This window comes from Aquarana catesbeiana, linkage group LG03 (genome assembly GCF_042186555.1).
Source record: "Aquarana catesbeiana isolate 2022-GZ linkage group LG03, ASM4218655v1, whole genome shotgun sequence".
NCBI lineage: Eukaryota > Metazoa > Chordata > Amphibia > Anura > Ranidae > Aquarana > Aquarana catesbeiana.
This window is the reverse complement of record NC_133326.1, coordinates 517,700,851-517,724,600: the sequence shown is the minus strand read 5'-3', so window position 1 is coordinate 517,724,600 and position 23,750 is coordinate 517,700,851. Positions and strand designations below refer to the sequence as shown.

Here is a 23,750-nt window from a genome sequence, read left to right as displayed (position 1 = left end):
GGATTAAAGGACGTAAATGCTAGATGAATCATCTGCCCTTACCCAAGATGGCCATGGCCAGAAATGCTAGGGAGGTGTTTTTCAAAGTGATTTCTTAACAAAATAAAGCATGGAGACATGAATGGAAGAGTGAGTTTGCTTTGAATAATAAAAATGCATTAAACAGATGCAGTTAATTTACTTTCCCTTTCTCCAACCCAGTTGGTCTAATTAAATATGCCTATCACAGTGTCCGAGATTACTAAGGTTTGTCAAGACTCTACCCAATGCTAAATCTCCTGGGCTGGATGGTCTAACTTATGATTACTACAAGGTATTCCTGGCTAACCTTAGCCCCACCCTTGCTTCTGCGTATTCTACTGCAATAACTTCTGCATCGTTCCCACCTGAGATGTTTCAAACATATATTGTCACCATCCCATAACCTGGGAAAGACCCTACAACCCCATCTAATTATAGGACCATCTCATTATTGAACACGGACATCAAAATCTGTGCAAAGATACTTGCACTTAGATTACTCCCTATTTCTCCCCACCTGATAATTACCCCCCGACCAGACTGGATTTATCTCAGGTAGACAAGCATCAGATGCAACTCGAAGAATTATAAACATAATCCACCATTCTAGGGCTCATCGCACACCTCTGCTTCTATCATTGGATGCGGAGAAGGCGTTCGATGGGGTCCATTGGGGCTACATGATGCAGACTCTTAAAGTTTGGCTTCTCTGGTCCTGTCCTCTCTGCCATCCTAGCTATATATTTATCCCCATCTGCACAGGTCTACACCTCAAATACTCTATAGAGACCCTTTGTTATAACCAATGGAATGAGATAGGGATGCCCACTATATTCAATCCTCTTATAGAACCTCTAGCGGCCTCTTTTAGATCCCACCCAAACATTCATGGTTTCACATTTCAATACAGATCCCATACTATAGTCTGTTTGCGGATGATGTTATTTTATGCTTAACCAACCCTATTTAACCCTATTTCCTCCTTCACTAATGCCCACAAAATGTTGACCTCCTTTAGTGAGATTTCATACTATAAAGCCAACTATAGCAAATCAATAATTCTGGGTATGAATATAAACCCTCCTCTTAAGTCTAGACTTCAAACCTCATTTCTCTACTCCTGGACTGACTCCACTATATCATACTTAGGACTCTTGCTGACGGCAGACCCCTCCAAACTAGCCATCAACTACATACCCCTGATAAGACTATCCCAGGAGACCAAATGCCTTATCAAGGTGGAACTAACTTGGTCAGGACGCCTGGCTTCTTTTAATGTTATGCCTACCTCAAATTTTATACTTGTTTCGTACTTTACCGATCCCTCTGAAAAACAACCATTTAAAAGCCCTACGGAACATACTAAAGCAATACCTATGGAAATCTAAATGCCCGCGGTGCTCCCGAACTCTCCTTACAAAACATAGAACAGTGGTAGGGATGGGTAACATAGATCTCAAGGACTATTACCATTCATCTCTTCTTACCCAACCTAGACACTGGTTCTCCCCTTCCTCTGACATTCTTTGGTCTCAAATAGAAAAGACCCTCAGCCCTGGAGGGGAGCTCCGCACCTTTTTTTTTGACTGATATGTGGAAATCATATCCCTTACAACAATTCCCACCCCCAATCCAAGCTTCCCTGATGGCCTGGAGGGCCTTGAGGAGCATCCAACCTTCTCCATCTTTACAAACTACTATATCCCTGCCTCTCACAATCTTAGAAAATCTATATCCAAGCTTAAACCTTACTCGTTGGCAACGGAAAGGTATCATCTCAATCACAGATCTCTTCTCAGCCAAGAGAATTAAAACATTTGAGGAACTCTACAGAGTTTGATCTCTCATCCCTGGATCACTATGTATACCTTCAAATTTCCGACCTCTTAAGATCTCAATAATCCCATGAATTCTATCTACCTACTGTGGCTTGGAGGTTCCTCAGTGCTCTCCCACCTACCCCTAAGGGAATCTCCGTATTTTATAACTTATTCCAGGACAAACTCACTTACACTAAATCTCCATCATATTTAAAATGGGAAACAGACCTAGGCACATCCTATACTTCTAAACAATGGCAATCTGCTTTCAAGTCCATATATAAAGCCTCACACTGCATGAATCATTGGGAACTATCCCAAAAATTGCACTGAGATGCAATCTCACTCCCCTACGTACATCCAAAATTCTCCCATCCTCCTCGCCTCTTTGCTGGAGGAGATGTTGCATATATTCTGGACCTGCAAAAATGTCACAAGCTTCTGGAAAAATATCTTCCGCTTCATTTCTGATATCACTGGTATCCTTACATCACCAGAACCAAGTCTGGCAATACTCAATTTAGATTATTGACAGATTTCCCTCCCTCCTGCCGCTCTATAGTTACACATATTCTTTTGGCTGCTAGATTACTTCTTGCAAGGAGGTGGAAATCGGACAACGCCACAAATCTCCTGGAGGCAGTTGAGATTGTCTGCCTGCACTACAAATACAAAGCTATGCTTGCTACTAAGCAGGGTACTAGAAAGTGTTTTGACTCACATTGGCAACTTTGGACTGATAGATTTACAGCGAAGTAAAGTGTTGTACTGTTCTTATCTGATATATTCTTAGTGAGCTAAAGAAATGTAATGCTCCCTTTTCTTTGACTTTGGAATGTGTCAGCCTTACACTTTTAGGCCTAACCTTCTTCGTACTCTTTCTGTACTTTTGTATACACAATGTATTGACTTTTGTACTCTTTGTACAATTTTTTGTATCCTTTAACCTTGAAATTAATAAAAAGAACGGGAGAAAAAAATGCGTTAGCATTTTTGGTTTGTGGTGCTCAGATGAAGTGTAGTTCCACTTTAAAGATTTGTCCCGTGTGAAAAAAAGTTAAATAATTAAAAATAAAAATGTAAAAAATGAATCTTACACCCAAGCACATAAAATCCCACCCCCTCGTACACGCACGTACAAACGTAAATGCATGCATCGGAGGCGCCTGCACATGGAAAAGTCAATTGTGATACACATTAGATATTGCCGCGTGCGCCGGACTGAGAGCAGTAATTTTAGGAAATTGGAGGTGTACTTTTGGGACACCTCGCCTATAAGGCTGGTAGTCATTACATCAGTTAGTAATGTTTCTGAGCTGGCAGCCCTTTCCTGCATGGAGCCTTTTCTTGTATTGCACAGGGACAAGGTGGTCCTGGGACCAAAACCTTCCTTTCTGCCCAAGGTGGTCTATCCTTTCCACCTGAATGGGGACATTGTCTTTCCTTCAGGTAATTCCAAATTTCCTAACAGCTTTTAATCAACGGCATGGCAGGCAAGAATCATTACTAGAGGGCTCAGTGGTCCCCTGGACTGTCAGTATGCAGAACATGCTGGTGTCCTGCTGCTGGTACCCCGTTTGGGGTAAGTTATGTCTGGAAGACTTTGTTGGACTTGATGGCCCGGGCTGAGCAACTCTTTCATGGCTGTTTCACGGCCTCTTGAAGAAAGTTCCCCCAAATTCCCTCTGCTATTAATCAGATGAATGTTCTTAGCAGTAAGACTGTTTAATTTTCCTCTCTTCATGACTGGGTATTTAAAGTAGTGGTGCACCTAACTGAAAATTCCGGTGCTGAAACCGAAAATTCAGGATGCATTTGGCCGAAAACTGAAACCAAACGGACAGTTTTTTAAATTATTATTTTTTATTTAATTTAATGTGGCTCGCAATTTTGCATTGAAGTCAATGGGATGCAGCATGCCATTATCGGCACTTTTTTTTTCCTTTTAGCAAAACGCCGCTAACTCTTTTTTCGGCCGATATATCGGTGCATCTCTAATTTAACCACTTGCCGACCAGCCGCCGTCATTCTACGGCAGCAGGTCGGCTCTATTGCCCGAGTCGCCGTATGTTGATTCGTGCAATAAATACAGTGGGCGCACTTACGGTGCAGAAAGGCGCTCGGGCCTGTGGCCGCGATGTCCGCCAGCCACCTGCGTTCGCTCCACAGAATGGGGATCTGTCAATGTAAACAAACAGATCCCCGTTCTGTCAGGGGAGTAGAAAGAGATCATCTGTTCCTAGTGATTAGGAACAGCGATCTTTCTGTACTCCCTGTCAGCCCATCCCCCCACAGTTAGAAACTCCTCCCAGGGAACACATTTAACCCCTTGATCGCCCCCTAGTGTTAACCCCTTCCCTGCCAGTGTCATTTATACAGTAATTTGTATCAGTGCATTTTTTTTTTTTTTATAGCACTGATCGCTGTATAAATGTCATTGGTCCCAAAAGTGTCATCTGTCTGCAGCAATGTCGCAGTCCTGCTAAAAATTGCTGATCACCGCTATTACTTGTAGGAAAGAAAAAATAAATAAATTATATATATATATATATATATATATATATATATATATATATATATATATATATATATATATATATATATATATATATATATACCCAAAAATCCTATCCACTATTTTGTAGACACTATAACTTTTGCGCAAACCTGTCAATATATGCTTAATGCGATTTTTTTTTTTTTTTTTTTTACCAAAAATATGTACAAGAATACATATTGGCCTAAACTGATGAAGACATTTGTTTTTTACATTTTTTTTTTTTGGATGATATAGCAAAAAATAATGTTTTTTGTTTTTTTTCAAAATTGTCAGTCTTTTTTTGTTTATAGCGCAAAAAATTAAAACTGCAGAGGTGATCAAATACCACCAAAAGAAAGCTCTATTTGTGGGAAAAAAGTACATAAATTTTGTTTGGGTACAACGTCGCACGACCATGCAATAGTCAGTTAAAGCGACGTAGTGCCGTATCGCAAAAAATGACCTGGTCATTAAGGGGGTAAATCCGTATAATTTTTTTTTTTTTTTTTCATTATTTTTTTCCAGCGATTCTGTTGTACCATTCCGGTGTTGGGGTTTATCTTCTCTTCTTGCCTTTGTGATGGTGTAGCTGGTCTGCATTTAACCAGAGCTCACTGCACATAGAAAGCAGTTGTTAGGTGCTAGCGTCCAAACCTCTAGTAAGCAGCAGTATAACCTATCTACCTTCTGTGTTCCTCAGTGCCCTCCAAAAATACATTTTAAAGTAATTACAATATTATTTTTTGCTGTTTGTGTACCAGTGTGAAAATGTCACGTTATTTCCGGTCTCAGAAGTACGACAGGAAGTTAAAAGGAAATTTTCCAAAGTGAGGGGAATTCATCTCTTAGTTCCAGGAACAGATGTCATTGGAAGGTTTCCCCTCACCTTTTCTTCTGGGACAACTTTTTGGATTACCTCCCGCTTTCTGTCTCCGTGACAATAGTCATCAGACAGGGGCGAATCTCCACAGTGGGGATACAGATACCAATAAGAGCTTTACACAGGGTCTAACCCTTCCCCACCATTCAAAACTGGAAAAAAAAGTTCTGCCTTTATTGTAACATTTAGGAGTCAGACTTTTTCATCTAGCAGCTATCAAGCACTTTTTAAAGAGCTTGTATGATTTTTGTAGGAAAATTGGTTAGTCCTTACTTTTGGTAAACCTGCAGCTTTATGCTGATGTGCGTATTTGTTCTAGTTGGTCAAGGTTTGACTGTGGGGTTGTTTTAATTTTAGAAATGAAAAAAAGGAAGAAGCACTCAAATTGTCACATCCGTAATTGTGAGCAGAAGGGGATACTAAATAGTAACCAAAAAATCAGACTTTATAGGCATGGAAACAATGGGGAAAGTACCATAACTAATATTGAATAAAAATATTTATTGAAAAAAGTACATAAATTCATAGATAATGTTCAAAAAAGAGATAAAAACATGAATCAAATGATACAATTTGTACATTGAGCCCTTATGCGGCATGCGTCTACGCGTTTCGCAGTGAGCCTTCTTCAGGACTAAAACGAGGTTCAAAATTGCAACAAAGAAGGGACAAAAGCGAATCTCACTATCTGCAAATGAGATATATTCCAATTAAAATAAAAAGAATTGAACAAATTACACAGACATATTATATCATTAAAAACCATGCTAAACTGGCCAAGAGAGCACTGGGACAGAAGGACATCATCAGAAAATAAATAAAGCAAGATACCTTCAAGAGAGTGAGCCTCATGTACAAATTCATAGCAGCCGGGAGGTTTCCAAAAGTGTGGAATACTTATAACAAACTGTGAGAAAAAAAGCGTCCTGTTGGTTTTAAGTCGCAAAGCATATAGCAATGAAACACAGATGGGGCATGAGAAGTAAGATACCTACTGTTTCATTTTATATAAATAGGTCTAGCAGGGGCAGGTGTACGTCAAGTATCCAAAAATAGGGATAACCGGATAAATAGATGGATATAGAAGGGTCCAAAATCCAAAAAGGGAGAGACCTTGATAATATTCAGAGATAGCAGCAGTGACATGTAATAGAACAGGCATATACTACCTATATATGTAGAGTATAGGAGAGGAGTACCGTTAGTAAGCTCTGTAAGGTAAGTAATAATTATAGAAATATGTGGACAAGTACTTACTTTAACTTGGCAATAGATCGGTGTGTGCCCCTGGGAGACAGCCGGGTGCTGTACACGGCGTCCCAGGGAACACACAGGCTATTTATAGTGCCTAATCGTGTCACACTACTCAGACGGTAGTTACAGACGTTACATGATGCAGTCACGTAGGATTGTGGGGGTTGTAGGCAGCGCAGAGCGGACCTCCGTTCGATCTACGCAATTGCAAGAACACCGTGCAGCGTAACTAAAACTAAAAGAAACAGCACCGTATGACTTAATCAGATCGGGCTGTAGTTACTAAGATACAGGAAGATATAAATCTCATAGAGCGGGCCTCCGTCCACTTTGCGCATGTGCAACCCAGATATCAGACAAACTGAATTATGGGGATTGTAGACAGAATGACAGACGGAGCACTGTTTCAAACACAGTTATATATAAGCAGATAGGACAAAAGAAGAATCTTACTATAGAAGTGAATGCTGCATAAATACTTATTACGCAGAGAATATAAAACATACTTGCGCAAGATAACATGAAAGGGGCACATAGAAGATATCCAAGTGATAGGCGTCATACTGTCACCAGTGAATCTCGTAGACAGAAAGCATAAGTTGATAAAATATACATATGAACACTTGCATCACAGTTGTGTATGTATATATATATATATATATATATATATATATATATATATATATATATATATATATATATATATATAATTTTTTTTCATGGGTTATATTCCATTGTTTGAAGGTAAGATTGCCATCATTGGCATCAAATAGAACCACATAGAAGACTCAAAGTAAAAATACATTACTATGTGTCATGTGATATTTCATAAATCCATTTCTGGAGTCCCTTACTTGGTACTTAGGCACTGTAAGTGAAACGAAAAGCGAAAGGCATACATGTCATTGTCAGGTAAAAACCAGAGCAGGACAAACAAATGAGAGGACAGAATATGTAGAGAACAAACCTGATTGTATAGAGATTGAATACACAAGTATTTTAGAGAAAGGGTCTAAAACTTATCATATCGTTTAAGCCTGGATATGTAGTAGCCTACAGGCTATGTATCCATTGGGTCTCTCTTTGGAGGACCCTTTGGTCAAAGTTTCCTCCTCGGGGAGCCTCATGGACACAATCGAGAGCAGCAAATTTTAAAAACCATAGGGTTAGATTTGTGTTTGAAGGCTATATGGTAGCCCATAGTCGTATTGAGAAGGCCACTAGTGGTATAATAAACATGGTCCCTGATCCTCCTCCAGAATGGCCTAATGGTCTTGCCAACATAAAAAGCTCCGCATTGGTAGAGAATAATGAGCTTGGTCTGGAGGTGATTGCTAAATTTCTTGGTGAGAGGGGACCTAAATCGATGGGTCTCAATGACTTTGTAGTACAACTACTTTCTCACATCCTCACCAGAAATGTCTTCTCTTTTGATGGATCCCACTTCCTCCAGGTACAAGGTGTTGCTATGGTCACATTTTTGCGCGCCCTCTTATGCGAACCTGTACCTGGGGGGGTGGGAACGTGATCTATTTGCCAATGAAAAGTACTCTGATCTTTTTTCCTATGTATAGCGGTGGTTCCGCTACATTGATGACATCTTGTTACTATAGGCGGGGCCACCAGCAGCACTTGACCAGTTTGTCTATCCTAAGTCATAATAACTACAATTTGAAATTCACTATGCAATCTAGTCCAACTAGCATAGCTTATCTTGACATCACTATTGACATTACTGTTGACGGCTGGATTAATACATCTTTATATCGTAAACCCACTGCGGGTAACACAATTTTGCATGTATTAAGTGCACACCCACAGCCTTTAATTCAAAGTATCCCTTTTGGCCAATATTTACGTCTTAAACGTAACTGCTCCAATTACATCAATTTTAAACAAGAAGCAGACCAACTGTATGAGCGACTCTTAGCCAGAGGGTACATCAAAACTACTCCTAAAAAGGCCTACAACAAAGCTGTTGCAAGACCTAGGAACGCTATTCTTTTTCCAGGTCCTAAAAAATCAAATTCGAATGTAGTTAGGTTTATTACTACTTATTTTCATTAACATCAGAAAATACGATCAGTTATTCAAAATCATTGGCATATTCTACAGGCGGATACTACCCTTATCAAATATATATAGGACCTAAATACAAAATTACCTTCAGACGCTCAAGATAGGTTAGAGATCATCTAGTACAGAGCCACTATCGTAGAACAGAGGATAAAACTCAAGCCCTACCAGGTCTTTTTCGCTGTGACTTTTGTGATCTTTTACTAGTGGGCCCCTCTGTCCTCCTTCCGAATGGCCAAACTCTTATTCTTCATCATCATATTACTTTCCAAACCAAAGAAGTGATTTACATTATTCTCTGCCAATGCGGAGCTTTTTATGTTGGCAAGACCATTAGGCCATTCTGGAGGAGGATCAGGGACCATGTTTATTATACCACTAGTGGCCTTCTCAATACGACTATGGGCTACCATATAGCCTTCAAACACAAATCTAACCCTATGGTTTTTAAAATTTGCTGCTCTCGATTGTGTCCATGAGGCTCCCCGAGGAGGAAACTTTGACCAAAGGGTCCTCCAAAGAGAGACCCAATGGATACATAGCCTGTAGGCTACTACATATCCAGGCTTAAACGATATGATAAGTTTTAGACCCTTTCTCTAAAATACTTGTGTATTCAATCTCTATACAATCAGGTTTGTTCTCTACATATTCTGTCCTCTCATTTGTTTGTCCTGCTCTGGTTTTTACCTGACAATGACATGTATGCCTTTCGCTTTTCGTTTCACTTACAGTGCCTATCTAAGTACCAAGTAAGGGACTCCAGAAATGGATTTATGAAATATCACATGACACATAGTAATGTATTTTTACTTTGAGTCTTCTATGTGGTTCTATTTGATGCCAATGATGGCAATCTTACCTTCAAACAATGGAATATAACCCATGAAAAAAAATTATATATATATATATATATATATATATATATATATATATATATATATATACATACACAACTGTGATACAAGTGTTCATATGTATATTTTATCAACTTATGCTTTCTGTCTACGAGATTCACTGGTGACAGTATGACGCCTATCACTTGGATATCTTCTATGTGCCCCTTTCATGTTATCTTGCGCAAGTATGTTTTATATTCTCTGCGTAATAAGTATTTATGCAGCATTCACTTCTATAGTAAGGTTCTTCTTTTGTCCTATCTGCTTATATATAACTGTTTGAAACAGTGCTCCGTCTGTCATTCTGTCTACAATCCCCATAATTCAGTTTGTCTGATATCTGGGTTGCACATGCGCAGAGTGGACGGAGGCCCGCTCTATGAGATTTATATCTTCCTGTATCTTAGTAACTACAGCCCGATCTGATTAAGTCATACAGTGCTGTTTCTTTTAGTTTTAGTTACGCTGCACGGTGTTCTTGCAATTGCGCAGATCGAACGGAGGTCCGCTCTGCGCTGCCTACAACCCCCACAATCCTACTCGCCACTGATGGCCGAACGTGACTGCCTGTGTGTTCCCTGGGACGCCGTGTGCAGCACCCGGCTGTCTCCCAGGGGCACACACCGATCTATTGCCAAGTTAAAGTAAGTACTTGTCCACATATTTCTATAATTATTACTTACCTTACAGAGCTTACTAACGGTACTCCTCTCCTATACTCTACATATATAGGTAGTATATGCCTGTTCTACTACATGTCACTGCTGCTATCTCTGAATATTATCAAGGTCTCTCCCTTTTTGGATTTTGGACCCTTCTATATATCCATCTATTTATCTGGTTATCCCTATTTTTGGATATTTGACGTACACCTGCCCCTGCTAGACCTTTTTATATAAAATGAAACCATAGGTATCTTACTTCTCATGCCCCATCTGTGTTTAATTGCTATATGCTTTGCGACTTAAAACCAACAGGATGCTTTTTTTCTCACAGTTTGTTATAAGTATTCCACACTTTTGGAAACCTCCCGGCTGCTATGAATTTGTACATGAGAATCACTCTCTTGAAGGTATCTTGCTTTATTTATTTTCTGATGATGTCTTTCTGTCCCAGTGCTCTCTTGGGCAGTTTAGCATGGTTTTTAATGATATAATATGTCTGTGTAATTTGTTCAATTCTTTTTATTTTTGTGTCCTGAAGAAGTCTCACGGCGAAACGTGTAGATGCATAAGGGCTCAGTGTACAAATTGTATCGTTTGATTCATGTTTTTATCTCTTTTTTTTTTTTAACACTATCCATGAATTGATGTACTTTTTTCAATAAATATTTTGATTCAATATTAGTTGTGTTACCTTTCCCATTGTTTCCACAACTATAAAGTCTGATTTTTTTTTTTGGGTACTATTTAGTGTCCCCTTCTGCTGCTGTTTAATTCTAGACATTTTATTAGATATGTAAGTGGAGTTTAACGTGAACTCTGTTACTTTTACAGGCACCAATCAGACCCAAACCGTGCTATGAAAATTGATAGCTGGGGAAAGTATGGTGCTCTAGAAAACAATCAAATTAGGATTATTATAGTTCTTATTAAATTTATGAAATCGAGCTATTCCATTGCATTATGTACTCTGAAAAGAGCTTTGTGATACTTTTACGCAATATAGTTCCAAAAAGTGAGGTAAACACTTATGTCCCAAAACCTTATCAGACTGAACATTAGTTGAGTTAACAGATAATGTACACTTGGGTAGTTAGTGTGTGCTAAAAATGTTAACTTTGTGTCACTTTGGTGTGTACACACTGCTGGTTCTTTAAACTTCTTCCATATTTTACATGTCCTGTATTACTAGTTCTTATTCTCAGAGGGCATAATTGGTGTTAATGAAACTTCTCCCCCAGTCCCTTTACCTAGGCTATGCTGATGGTCCCTCAAAGAGGTGCATACCTTCCTCCCAGGTTGTATACAGCCCAAGTGGTAGGAGTCTAGCACCAGACTGGCCATGCCTGTGTGCCAACAACCCATAGACTTAAATCATAAAGTGGAATGTCTAAGGGACGTTAGTGCATGGGCATCCCAGAACTCTAGATTTTTACCGACTGGGTTGTAGACAATGCATGAGGCTACTGCCATTGGGGGAGGTAAGTATACACCTTGGTGAGAGGAAGGGGGATCCTTGGCTTAGCCTAATTTAGGGGACAGGAGGGCTTTTTAAAAAAAAAAATACTGAACATTTACGTTTATATTCAGCCACTTACTTTTTTTTCCCCTCACTGTAAACAAAAGAAACAAAAAAAATTTGATCTCCTGTACGTTTGTCCACTGACAAAGAAATGATCAGTCTATAATTATAATGGTAGCTTTATTTTAACATTGAGAGACAGAACAACAACAAAAATATCCAGAAAAACGCATTTAAAAAATAGTATAAATTGATTTTAATGAGTGAAATAAGTATTTGATCCCCTATCAATCAGCAAGATTTCTGGCTTCCAGGTGTCTTCAATGCAGTTAACGAGCTTAGATTAGGAGTGCACTCTTAAAGGGAGTGCTCCTAATCTCAGCTTGTTAACTGTATAAAAGACACCTGTCTACAGAAGCAATCAATCAGATTCCAATCTCTCCACCATGGCCAAGACCAAAGGGCTCTCCTAGGATGTCAGGGACAAGATTGTAGACTTACACAAGGCTGGAATAGGCTACAAGTCCATCGCCAAGAAGCTTGGTGCAAGGGTGACAACAGTTGGTGCGATTATTCAAAATAACTGTCAATCTCCCTCAGTCTGGGGCTCCATGCAAGATCTCACCTCGTGGAGTTTCAATGATTATGAGAACGGTGAGGAATCAGCCCAGAACTACACGGGAGAATCTTGTCAATGATCTCAAGGCAACTGGGACTATAGTCACCAAGAAAGCAATTGGTAACACAGTACGCCGTGAAGGACTGAAATCCTGCAGCGTCTGCAAGGTCCCCCTGCTCAAGAAAGCACATGTACAGGCCCATCTGAAGTTTGCTAATGAACATCTGAATGATTCAGAGGAGAACTGGATGAAAGTGTTGTGGTCAGATGAGACCAAAATCAAGCTCTTTGGCATCAACTCAACTCGCCGTGTTTGGAGGAGGAATGCTGCCTATCACCCTAAGAACACCATCCCCACCGTCAAACATGGAGGTGGAAACATTATACTTTGGGGGTGTTTTTCTGCTAAGGGGACAGGACTACTTCACGCGTCAAAGGGACCATTGACGGGGCCATGTACCATCAAATCTTGAGTGAGAACCTCCTTCCCTCAGCCAGGGCATTGAAAATCGGTAGTGGATGGGTATTCCAGCATGACAATAACCCAAAACACACGGCCAAGGCAACAAAAGAGTGGATCAAGAAGAAGCACATTAAGGTCCTGGGGTGGCCTAGCAAGTCTAGAGACCTTAATCTCATAGAAAATATGCAGAGGGAGCTGAAGGTTCAAGCTACCAAACATCAGTTTCAAAACCTTAATGACTTGGAGAGGATATGCAAAGAGGAGTGGGACAAAATCCCTCCTGAGATGTGTGCAAACCTGGTGGCCAACTACAAGAAACGTCTGACCTCTGTGATTGCCAACAAGGGTTTTGCCACCAAGTACTAAGTCATGTTTTGCGAAGGAGTCAAATACTTATTTCACTCACTAAAATGCAAATAAATTTATAACTTTTTTGAAATGCGTTTTTCTGTATTTTTTTGTTGTTCTGTCTCTCACTGTTAAAATAAACCTACCATTAAAATTATAGACTGATCATTTCTTTGTCAGTGAGCAAATGTACAGAATCAGCAGGGGACCAAATACTTTTTTTTCCCCTCACTGTAGCTTTAGGAAGCATGGGGCAGGATTGGAACCCCTGTTGTTTTTTAACTGCTGTCTGTGACTTCACTAGAGAGTTTTCCCCCAATGTCCTAATGAGAGCGTTTCGCCAGACAGGAAGTGAGGATCTCCAACAGCATTATGAAGATAAAAATGCTCCTTTTTTTTAAGATAACGTTTATTAAGATTATACACAGGAATACAGTTATATCACCAATGCAAGTAAAGTACAGTGTATAATCAGAAATAATGTATAATATAGTTTGGGAAGACTAGAACCCACGTTGGCTTTTTATTTCTTTGTCCCTACTTGGTAAACCGTTGTCATGGTGTGGTAAATGAGGGGAAATCTCTCTAACAGAGCACCAGATAGCAATAAAAACATGATGGGGGCTGTAATCATTCCCTATTTTATCCTCCTAAAACTTGGTTAAGTAGAAGCACAAGAGGGAACATTTAGTGCTGTTTATTTACGAGACACAATACACTATTATGGCTGAAAAGATGAGCACCTATGCTTATAATGGTATTGTACTCCCTGCTATAATTTGTCAGAATTGATGGCATATCAATAGTATTCCTATTAAAACCCTTTGAAGTTGCTTATTTAAACTGTGTGTGTATATATATATATATATATATATATATATATATATATATATATATATATATATATATATATATATATATATATATATTATATATAGAGAGAGAGAGAGAGATATTATAAATTATCCAAATAGTTTTATTTAACCACCTTTTTTCCATGTGACTTCCATTTAATTGATTTTTTTCTTTGCTTGTGCAGGACATGAATTCGGCAGTCATTACTCCTTGCAGCCATTTTTTCCATGCTGGATGCCTTAAAAAATGGTTGTACGTACAAGAGTCCTGTCCATTATGTCATTGCCAGTTAAAGTCCCTGTCTCAGCAGGCGGTAGGCGACCCTGGCACGCCTATCAGTCCTACTTCTAATGCCAACAACGTTAACCCACAACCAGATGGACTGCCGGGGGCACAAGAAGTAGCATCCCCCCCAGGAAATGAACCGAAGCAGGACACCGGGGAGCAAGAGCTTGCAAAAGACGTACAATCAGTGGGCTCTCCGGGGACCAAATCAGAACACACAGGGGATCCTCTGTGCACAAATTCTGAAGGACAAGATATGGGCGAGTTCCTTGAGGGTGTGGCAAGCCAAATGCAGGCTGAAGGCTTACAAGAGGAGCAATGCCCCTTTAAAGGAATCTGACCCTCCTTTTTTTTTTGCCTGTTTGAACTTTTTCATTATGAAGCCAAACCCCATCCTTACCACATGCAGCATTCTGCAACTCCTAAACAGAGAACTTTAGCACTGACACTGATTGAAGTGTATGCAAGATTTTCCTTTTTTTTTTTCTTTTTTTTTTTTTTTTTTTAATGTTCCAGTGCCGAAGTTAAAGCATAACAAAACCATTCTTTCTAGCCACTGCTGATGGATACAGATTACTGCTTTATTTGCTGGGTGCTCTTTTTATTTCTTTTCTTTTCTCAGTGGGTAATTTTCTGCTAAGGATTTCCAAATTTATTTTTTCAGCCTCCTGGGATTTTATATCATATGCGTTTACATAGACCAGCCATGGACAAACTAATAATGTAGAAGTCAAGAACCAGTCATTGAATCTAAGGGCCAGCTGATAACAATAGAAAAGTCTAAGAAAACAAAAAAGGCCCTGTTACATGGGATTTGTTTAACCCTAGCATAAACATATTTTCCAGAATTGATTTAAGCATGGGGAGTAATGTTTATTCCAGCTGTGTGATTATTTGGAGACGATGCTGCACGCTTGCATGCTCACTTGCTTGCACTCGAAATAAACACAGTATGGGAATGAAAGGGGGCGGGGCATCAGTAACCTCCAAATTCAGTGGATCCTACCTTTTTTTTTTTTTTTTTTTTTTCTCTTTTCTTTCTGTTTCTTGCTGTGTTATTGTCTCGATGTTCTGATCAGCCCTTATATGAAGTATATTTGAAGTTCAGGTGATCACCTGTCGTGGGATGAACTTCATTGCACAGAAGGGGCTGAAGAACTTCATTACTGCGCTCTAAAATATAAAGAAAAAACCTACAGTGTTAATGGCAATATTTGCACTTTTTGAAAATGAGTACATATTTCTTGTGTATGATCAAATTCCGCAAATGCCATACTAAGGCTTTTAGTAGACACTTTAATGTGTATATTTTTTTTATTTTTTTTTTTTTTTGCCCTGAAAAGATTGTTGTGTTGAATTTTTAAAATGACATGGCTTTAGGTGGATGAAAAAAAAAAATAAAAAAGGCAATTTTTTTATGTGAATTTTGATATAAAATAAAAAAAAATTTAAAAAAACATTAATTTATACTTTGTGCACATTTGGCCGTAAAGGGAAAACGTGGAAAATTGAATCATTCTGATGGAAGTTGTGACATTTCTAGGTAATGGTTTATTTTGCTTTTTTTTTTTTTAATTTTTTTTTTTTTTTTTTTTGTGGTACGTTTGGATGTAGACTGACAGACATAGCTGAATGTCTTAATAAATTATATTTAATCACGCAGTGCCATGGTCTTTTATTTACATTTGTAATACCGTGGTGAATTGTGGATAGAGATTTGCCGGAAAACTGACTAATCTGGATTCACATTCAGGTGAAGCTTTGTTGTTTTACATCAACTAGGTCTCGCGTACTGCCTGCTGAATGCAACCCATTCAACTAAATGGGGATGCCCCACAACCACATACAATGCAAACAATTGCGGTTAGGGGTTAAAACAGGCAGTAAGGAGACACCTCACCCCCTGTCAAATGCTCTCTGAAGAGCAATGCAAACACCGATAACTATTTAGAGAGCAATCCTAGTGTAAACTACTTCTTCATATGTTTTTTTTTTTTTTTTTTTCTTGTTCAAATTATTATTATTATTTTTTAATTCTTTATTTAGTGGAATGTGTCAAAATACAAAAACATGACTGACAGATATATCCGGTACAGACAAACATTTTGGAAGCATTCTGTGTAACGGGCAACTTAAAACTATGACCTTTCCACGACCAACATACAATAAATGGTACAGTTTTACATCGGAGGCTCACACAGTAACCAGAACTGCTGACAGAATGAATGATAAGGACAAAGAGCCTTAAAGGGGCTGTAAACCCTTGTGTTTTTTTTTTTTTTTTTAAATAACAAACATGTTATTCTTACCTCCACTGTGCAGTTCAGTTTGCACAGAGTGGCCCCGAACCTCCTCTTCTGGGGTCCCACGGTGGCGCTGGTGGCTCCTCCCTGCATCCAGTGTCAACGTTGGAGAAGTGCTCTCCTTGGTGGACACCCGTGCGGGCGTGTTCCCGAGTCCCGCATCTGTGTCCATTCACACAGAATGCAGGACTCGGCCCCACCCCCCAGCACCGCGTAATTGGATTTGATTGACAGCAGCGGGAGCCAATGGCTGTGCTGCTATCAATCTATCCAATTGGGACACGAGACACCAGCTACAGATGGTATGCTTGTTCCCGGACAGAGGATGAGAGCATCCAGGTAAGTAAAATGGGCGGGGGGCTGCAGCACTAAAAAAAGGTTTTTCACCTTAATGCATAGAATGCATTAAGGTGAAAGACCATGAGGGTTTACAACCTATTTAAAGGTACATGAAGAAACCATTATTGTAGATTGGTAGCTTGGCGAGCTTAGGAGAAAGAGAGCATAGAGGGTGGCAAATGTGTATGTACAATAAGCAATACAAAATAAATCAACAGTGCATCCAATCAGTCATACCCAGGTAGTAAACGCAAACCAAGAGCATTTTTTTTAACATTGGTGGATGGAAAAGGTGGCATCCTAAGGCATCTAGACAGGTAAGAGAAATGAAAATTAAAATGGGGGGAATGAGGAGGCGAGGGAAGGGAAGTGAGAGGTTAGGACAAGAAATCTGACAATAGCAGTTGTAATTTATAGAGCTCAAGTCATAATGGAAAATGAAACTAATGAACAAAAAACACTATAAGATGGTAAAGTTTAAACTATGGTGACCATGTGACCCTCCTCAGCCATAGCTCAAGGTTTAGTAGGGGCAGCTGGACACTAGAGAATGTAGAGTGAGGCGAGAAGAAAGCGAAAATGGGGGATAGGGTGAGGTCTCAGAAGTCACCAAGGTAGTGGGTACCACAAGAGTGTGCGGATAATAATTTGTCTACACATATTGGCAGTCCAAGAGTGAGCCATCAAACTCAGGGGGGCTAAAAAATTGTCCACCTAGGGGTGGCAATATTCAGTGTAGCTCCTGATTCTGTCTTGGGGAGTGGCTTCAATTTTGGCATGAATCAGTGCCTGGGTAACTTATTGTTTTGTTGGTAGAACACAAAGTGTGGGTGTTTTCCACGATCGTCACTGCAGCAGCAGTGACTTGAAAGAGGAGTTGGTTAGCAATGCAATTCGAGAATCGGGTCGTACATCAGAATTGAACAAATTAGAAAAAATTAAAAGTATTTAGGCCCAGAAGGATCGCAACACCGAGCAGGTCCCCCAGACGTGGAGGTATAAGCCAGACTCCCCACAGTCTCTAAAACAAGTCAGTTTGTTTGGGTACAGCAATGCATGACCGCACAATTGTCAGTTAACCACTTTCCGACCAGCTCACGCCGATATACGTCAGCAAAGTGGCGTGGGTGTGCACGTACCCATGCCCGCGGTGATCTGATTCGTTGTATAACCGATTAGTCTTCAGGTCCAGGCCAATGATTTCTGGCCTGGACCTGCTGATCGGTTCTGGTGAATGAAAATGCTTCCTCTGCCTGTAAGTGTAAACACAGGAAGGGGAAGTGATGTCATCTCCCTCTCTGGAATTCTTTTCTGTTCCGAAGAGAGGGATGTCTTACAGTGAGTTGCACTGACACAGTACACGTAGGCACACTTGTCACCCCCCCCCCAGTTAACCCCTTCACTCCCTGTCGCAGTGTCACCAATTGCAGTTTTCAGATTTTTCAATGATCACTGCATTGGTGTCATTTGTGACTCTAATCAGTTCTAGGACAGTTAGTAGTAGGCCCAGGTAGGTCTAGGGTACCCCCCTAATAAAGGTTTAACCCCGTGATCGCCCCCAGTTAACCCTTTCACCCCCTGTCTCAGTATCACTAATAGATCTTTTTTATGATTGCCGTATTAGCGTCACGGGTGACGCTAGTTAGCCAGTTGCTTAGTTTCACCGTCAGGTTTTTATAGCGTCAGGTACCCCCATATATTACCTAATAAAGGTTTTAACCCCCTGATTGCCCCCTAGTTAACCCTTTCACCAGTGATCACCGTATTAGTGTCACGGGTGACGCTGGTTAGTTTGTTTTGTAAAGCGTCAGGGTACTCGCCCTATATTACCTAATAAAGGTTTAACCCCCTGATCACCCAGCGGGTGACATCAGTTAGGGTCTGCGTCGCCCCAGGCAGCGTCAGATTAGTGCCAGTAGTGCTAACACCCACGCACGCACCATATGCTTCCCTTAGTAGTATACTGTCCGAATGGATCAATATCTTTGATCTGATCTATACTAGCGTCCCCAGTAATTTAGGGTTCCCAAAAACGCAGCGTTAGCGGGGATCAGCCCAGATACCTGCTAGCACCTGCGTTTATCCCCTCTGCTCAGCCCAGCCCACCCAAGTGCAGTATCAGTCGATTACTGTCACTTACAAAACACATAACTGCAGTGTTCGAAGAGACAGGCCTGTGTCCCTGCGAGCGCTAACAGTTTTTTTTGGTAGCGATTGAAGTAGTCACTGACAACCAGGTGCTATTTTTTTCCTGTGAGTCTCACTAGTTGTACTCATAAATTTAGAGGCCACAATGTCCAATCGAAGGTACACTAGTGAAGAGGCCTACACGTTTGTGAGCATGACAGATGAGAGTGAAGCGGAAGTCACCTATCTGTCAGATTCAGGCTCAGAATACGATCCAGTAGACAGCAGCGCCACCCTGACAGATGGCTCTGACGACGGAGTAGTGGTCCCTGCTAAGGTCAGGCGTACCTGACCCCGTTCTGCTGTTGAGGTGCAAGAACCGCAGGGCTCTCGTATGGAGCAGAGAGCCATATTGGTCCACTGACCCAATTCACCATATACCTGTGTTCACTGCCTCCATGACCAGGGCTAGATACGAGCAGATCTTGCGGTTCATGCATTTTAATGACAATGAACTCTTGTCCTCGTGGTGACCCTGAATACGATCAGCTCCACTAAATTCGGCCCCTCGTAAACCACTTGAACCAGCAGTTTGCAGCCTTGTGTACTCGATCAAGTTGTCTGCGTTGATAAGTCCCTGATTATGTTTTCTGGCCGCTTGTCAATCAAACAGTATCTTCCCAGCAAGCGTGCTAGATATGTGGTCAAGATGTATAAGCTCTGTGACAGGGCAACAGGCTAAACATATAACCAAACACAAGATGAGAAATCCTACGAGCCACAATGAACCTGGTGCTAAAAATAAGCATTATACAGCCGCATGCATAAATCACGCCTTGTAATACGTGTAAATGTCAAATTAATAAAAAAAATATAATGATGCGCTAGAGTGTGCTAAACATGCCCCTATCCCAGCACACAGAGATATAGTACATATACAAATAAGTACAGAGGTATCTGCCACACTTATATACTATATCGCATAAAATAAATAACCATAATGTGCATTTAGCATATAAAGTAATAATAATATAATCAATAATTTTTTATTGCTTCAAATATAATTCATGAGTGCAAACAAATGCTAAAAAGTGACGTGTCAACCAAAAAGTGTTAAGTGTCCCGCAATGCATATGCTTAATAAGCCATCATGAACTAAATAAATATACAGTGGGGACGGAAAGTATTCAGACCCCCTTACATTTTTCACTCTTTGTTATATTGCAGCCATTTGCTAAAATCATTTAAGTTAATTTTTTTCCTCATTAATGTACACACAGCACCCCATATTGACAGAAAAACACAGAATTGTTGACATTTTTGCAGATTTATTAAAAAAGAAAAACTGAAATATCACATGGTCCTAAGTATTCAGACCCTTTGCTGTGAGGTGCTGTACATTTTTTCTGATCATCCTTGAGATGGTTCTACACCTTCATTTGAGTCCAGCTGTGTGCGATTATACCGATTGGACTCCACGGAGTGTTAGGCAGCAGCAGCTGTCGGTGCTGGGACGGACTCCATACCCTCACTGATACAACCATATTATATGTGTGTTCAGAGTGGTGCACTGACGCACCTGTAAAATGTGAGTACCCCCCTTTTGGGGGAGAGTTTTTTTATCTATCCTTGGAATAAACATCTTAAACGATATCACACTATGGTCCCCTTTCTTTTTTCCTGTTTATTGTATGAGCCCGTGCTGGAGCCTGTAATCCACATAGAGCCCAGGGTGTTTCCTGACTTTGTCTAGCGACTCAGTCACATCCTCTAAGGTGAGCGTATTACCTTGGGGGGGTCACCTTTGTTTCACCATCGCATGCTGCGGCACGTGGATTTTAAGCACGTTTGAACACATCATCACTGAAGATCACTTATCAGTACTTCTTTGAAGGACTTTTTTTCAATATATATTTATTTAGTTCATGATGGCTTATTAAGCATATGCATTGCGGGACACTTAGCACTTTTTGGTTGACACATGTCACTTTTTAGCATTTGTTTGCACTTATGAATTATATTTGAAGCAATAAGTAATTATTGATTATATTATTATTATCATAGTATTATTACTTTATATGCTAAATGCACTGTTTATTTGTGCACATTATGGTTATTTATTTTATGCGATATAGTATATAAGTGTGGCAGATACCTCTGTAATTATTTGTATATGTACTATATCTGTGTGTGCCGGGATAGGGGCACGTTTAGCACACTCTAGCGCAACATTATATTTTTTTATTTATAGGCTATACATATAGTTTTATGGTTTACGAGGGAAAAGATAGTCACGTGGAGCCGGAGAACTGCCCAAACTACATAGGAAGCACTGGTAAGATTGTGTGGGACTTGGTGTCACCCTTATTTGGAAAGGGGTACCACTTGTACGTGGACAATTATTACACGAGCGTGACACTTTTTAGTCACCTTTTTGATTGTGGAATTGGCGCATGTGGCACCGTGCGATCTTATCACCGGGGCTTACCCCAGCGGCTTGCAGATTCCCGTCTTTGGCTGGGGGAGAGAGCCTGCTTGAGAAGTAATAATTTGCTCGCAGTGAAGTGGAGGGATACATGGAATGTTTTCGTTCTGTCCCCCCTTCACGCAGATACGACAGTCCAAATTTCTACGGCGACTGGTGTTGTGGAGAAACCCCTCTGTGTCCACGAATACAACCTTAATATGGGAGGGGTGGACCTCAACGACCAGTTGATGGCGCCATACTTAATTGCCCGTAAGGCCAGACACTGGTACAAAAAAGTGTCTGTACACTTATTCCAATTGGCTCTGCTGAACACTTATGTGCTATACAAAGCGTCAGGACGAACTGGATCCTTCCTTAATTCCAGGAAGAGATCATCACAGCCCTTCTGTTTCCAGATGATGCTGTGCCCCACCTTCCCAACGCAAATGCAGTGAGCCGGCTGCATGAGAGGCATTTTTCGCATGTCCTCCCTGGTACCTCTACCCAATGATCACCCCAAAGAAGATGTTGTGTCTGTAGCAAGTACGGATATAGGCGTGACACCCGCTATTATTGTCCCTCCTGTCCTGGTCTTTGCATTGGTGAATGTTTCGAACGCTACCACACACTAGTGGAATATTAGCGCAGGGTACAGCACGGCACAGTCTAGAGTACACTTTCACAGGGTTTCCAAAGATGCCATTGCATTTTGAGAGACCCGGACCCTGAACCATTACAGTTACAAAAAAAAGTGTAAAAAAAAAATATAAAATAAAAAAGCCAAAAATAGTTGTTGTTTTATTGCTCTCTCTCTATTCCCTCTCTATTGTTCTGCTCTTTTTACTATGTTTACTATGTTACTATGTTTTATCATGTTTGCTTTTCAGGTATGTAATTCTTTTATACTTTACTGTTTACTGTATTTTATTGTTAACCATTATTTTCTTTTCAGGCACGCCATTCAGCTGCAGCGTTTGCTCTCACGATACGTAAATATGCGACTCTAGTGCTGTAGGAGGTGATTTCACCACCACAATTAAAAAAAAAAAAGCAAATATGCCAAAGCATGGGGGCAGGGGTGGAGGGGCAATTTGCCTCTAACATTTGGGGTGATTTTTCCCTAACATTAGGGGAGGATTGCCCCCATGCTTCGGCATATATTTTTTTTTTTTAGCCCACAGGCTGCATGAAAAAAAAGAACATTACAATATATGCCCAACAAGGACCAGCAACAGACTGGTATGTTGCTGGACTTTGAGTGCTTATACCAGAATGATGCCTGCGAGTTTAGGTATCATCTTGGTATTGTTTTTTTCAGCCAGCAGTCGGCTTTCATGTAAAAGCAATCCTAGTGGCTATTTAGCCGCTAGACTGCTTTTACAAGCAGAGGGAGGGAACATCCCCTCCCTCCCATCATCTTCCTTGGTTTTCTCTGGGCTCTCCTGTCCCACCGGGGAACCTGATAATGCAGCTGGTGGCTCCACCATCTGACCATAGAGCTGATCGAAGATCAGAATGGCTTAAATGATCTCTATGGCCTAAGAAACCAGAAGCTACGAGCATTTCATGACTTCGGCTTCGCCAGATTTAAACAGCGCCATTGGGAAAGCATCTTATCACACCGATCTTGGTGTGGTCAGATGCTTTGAGGGCAGAGGAGAGATCTAGAGTCTAATAGACCCAATTTTCTTTTTAAAAAGAGTTATGCCCCGTACACACGGTCGGATTTTCCGACGGAAAATGTGTGATAGGAACTTGTTGTCGGAAATTCCGACCATGTGTAGGCTCCATCACACATTTTCCATTGGATTTTCCGATACACAAAGTTTGAGAGCAGGATATAAAATTTCCCGACAACAAAATCCGTTGTCGGAAATTCCGATCGTGTGTACACAAATCCGACGGACAAAGTGCCACGCATGCTCAGAATAAATAAAGAGATGAAAGCTATTGGCCACTGCCCCGTTTATAGTCCCGACGTACGTGTTTTATGTCACCGCGTTTAGAACAATTGGATTTTCCGACAACTTTGTGTGACCGTGTGTATGCAAGACAAGTTTGAGCCAACATCCGTCGGAAAAAATCAGAGGATTTTGTTGTCGGAATGTCCGAACAAAGTCCGACCGTGTGTACAGGGCATAACTGTCACTACCTATTGCTATAGGCTTTTCAAAAAAAAAAAATGAAAGGAACAGTGTAAAAATAAAATAAGAAAGCAAAATAAATAAAAAAAAGCACCCCTGTACCCTCATGCTTGCGCGCAAGCGTCGG

At 40.5% G+C, this 23,750-nt stretch overlaps 1 protein-coding gene across 1 annotated transcript in view; it reads left to right on the top strand.

Annotated features, from left to right (window-relative positions):
• The window catches only part of RNF145 (ring finger protein 145), a 104,847-nt gene extending 89,128 nt beyond the window's left edge, over window positions 1-15,719 (top strand). The window contains exon 11 of the mRNA XM_073621182.1: window positions 14,143-15,719. Within this exon, the coding sequence (XP_073477283.1) occupies window positions 14,143-14,583 (441 nt within the window). The 3' untranslated portion in view covers window positions 14,584-15,719. The remainder of the gene's footprint in view (window positions 1-14,142) is intronic.
• The last annotated feature ends 8,031 nt before the right edge of the window (window positions 15,720-23,750 follow it).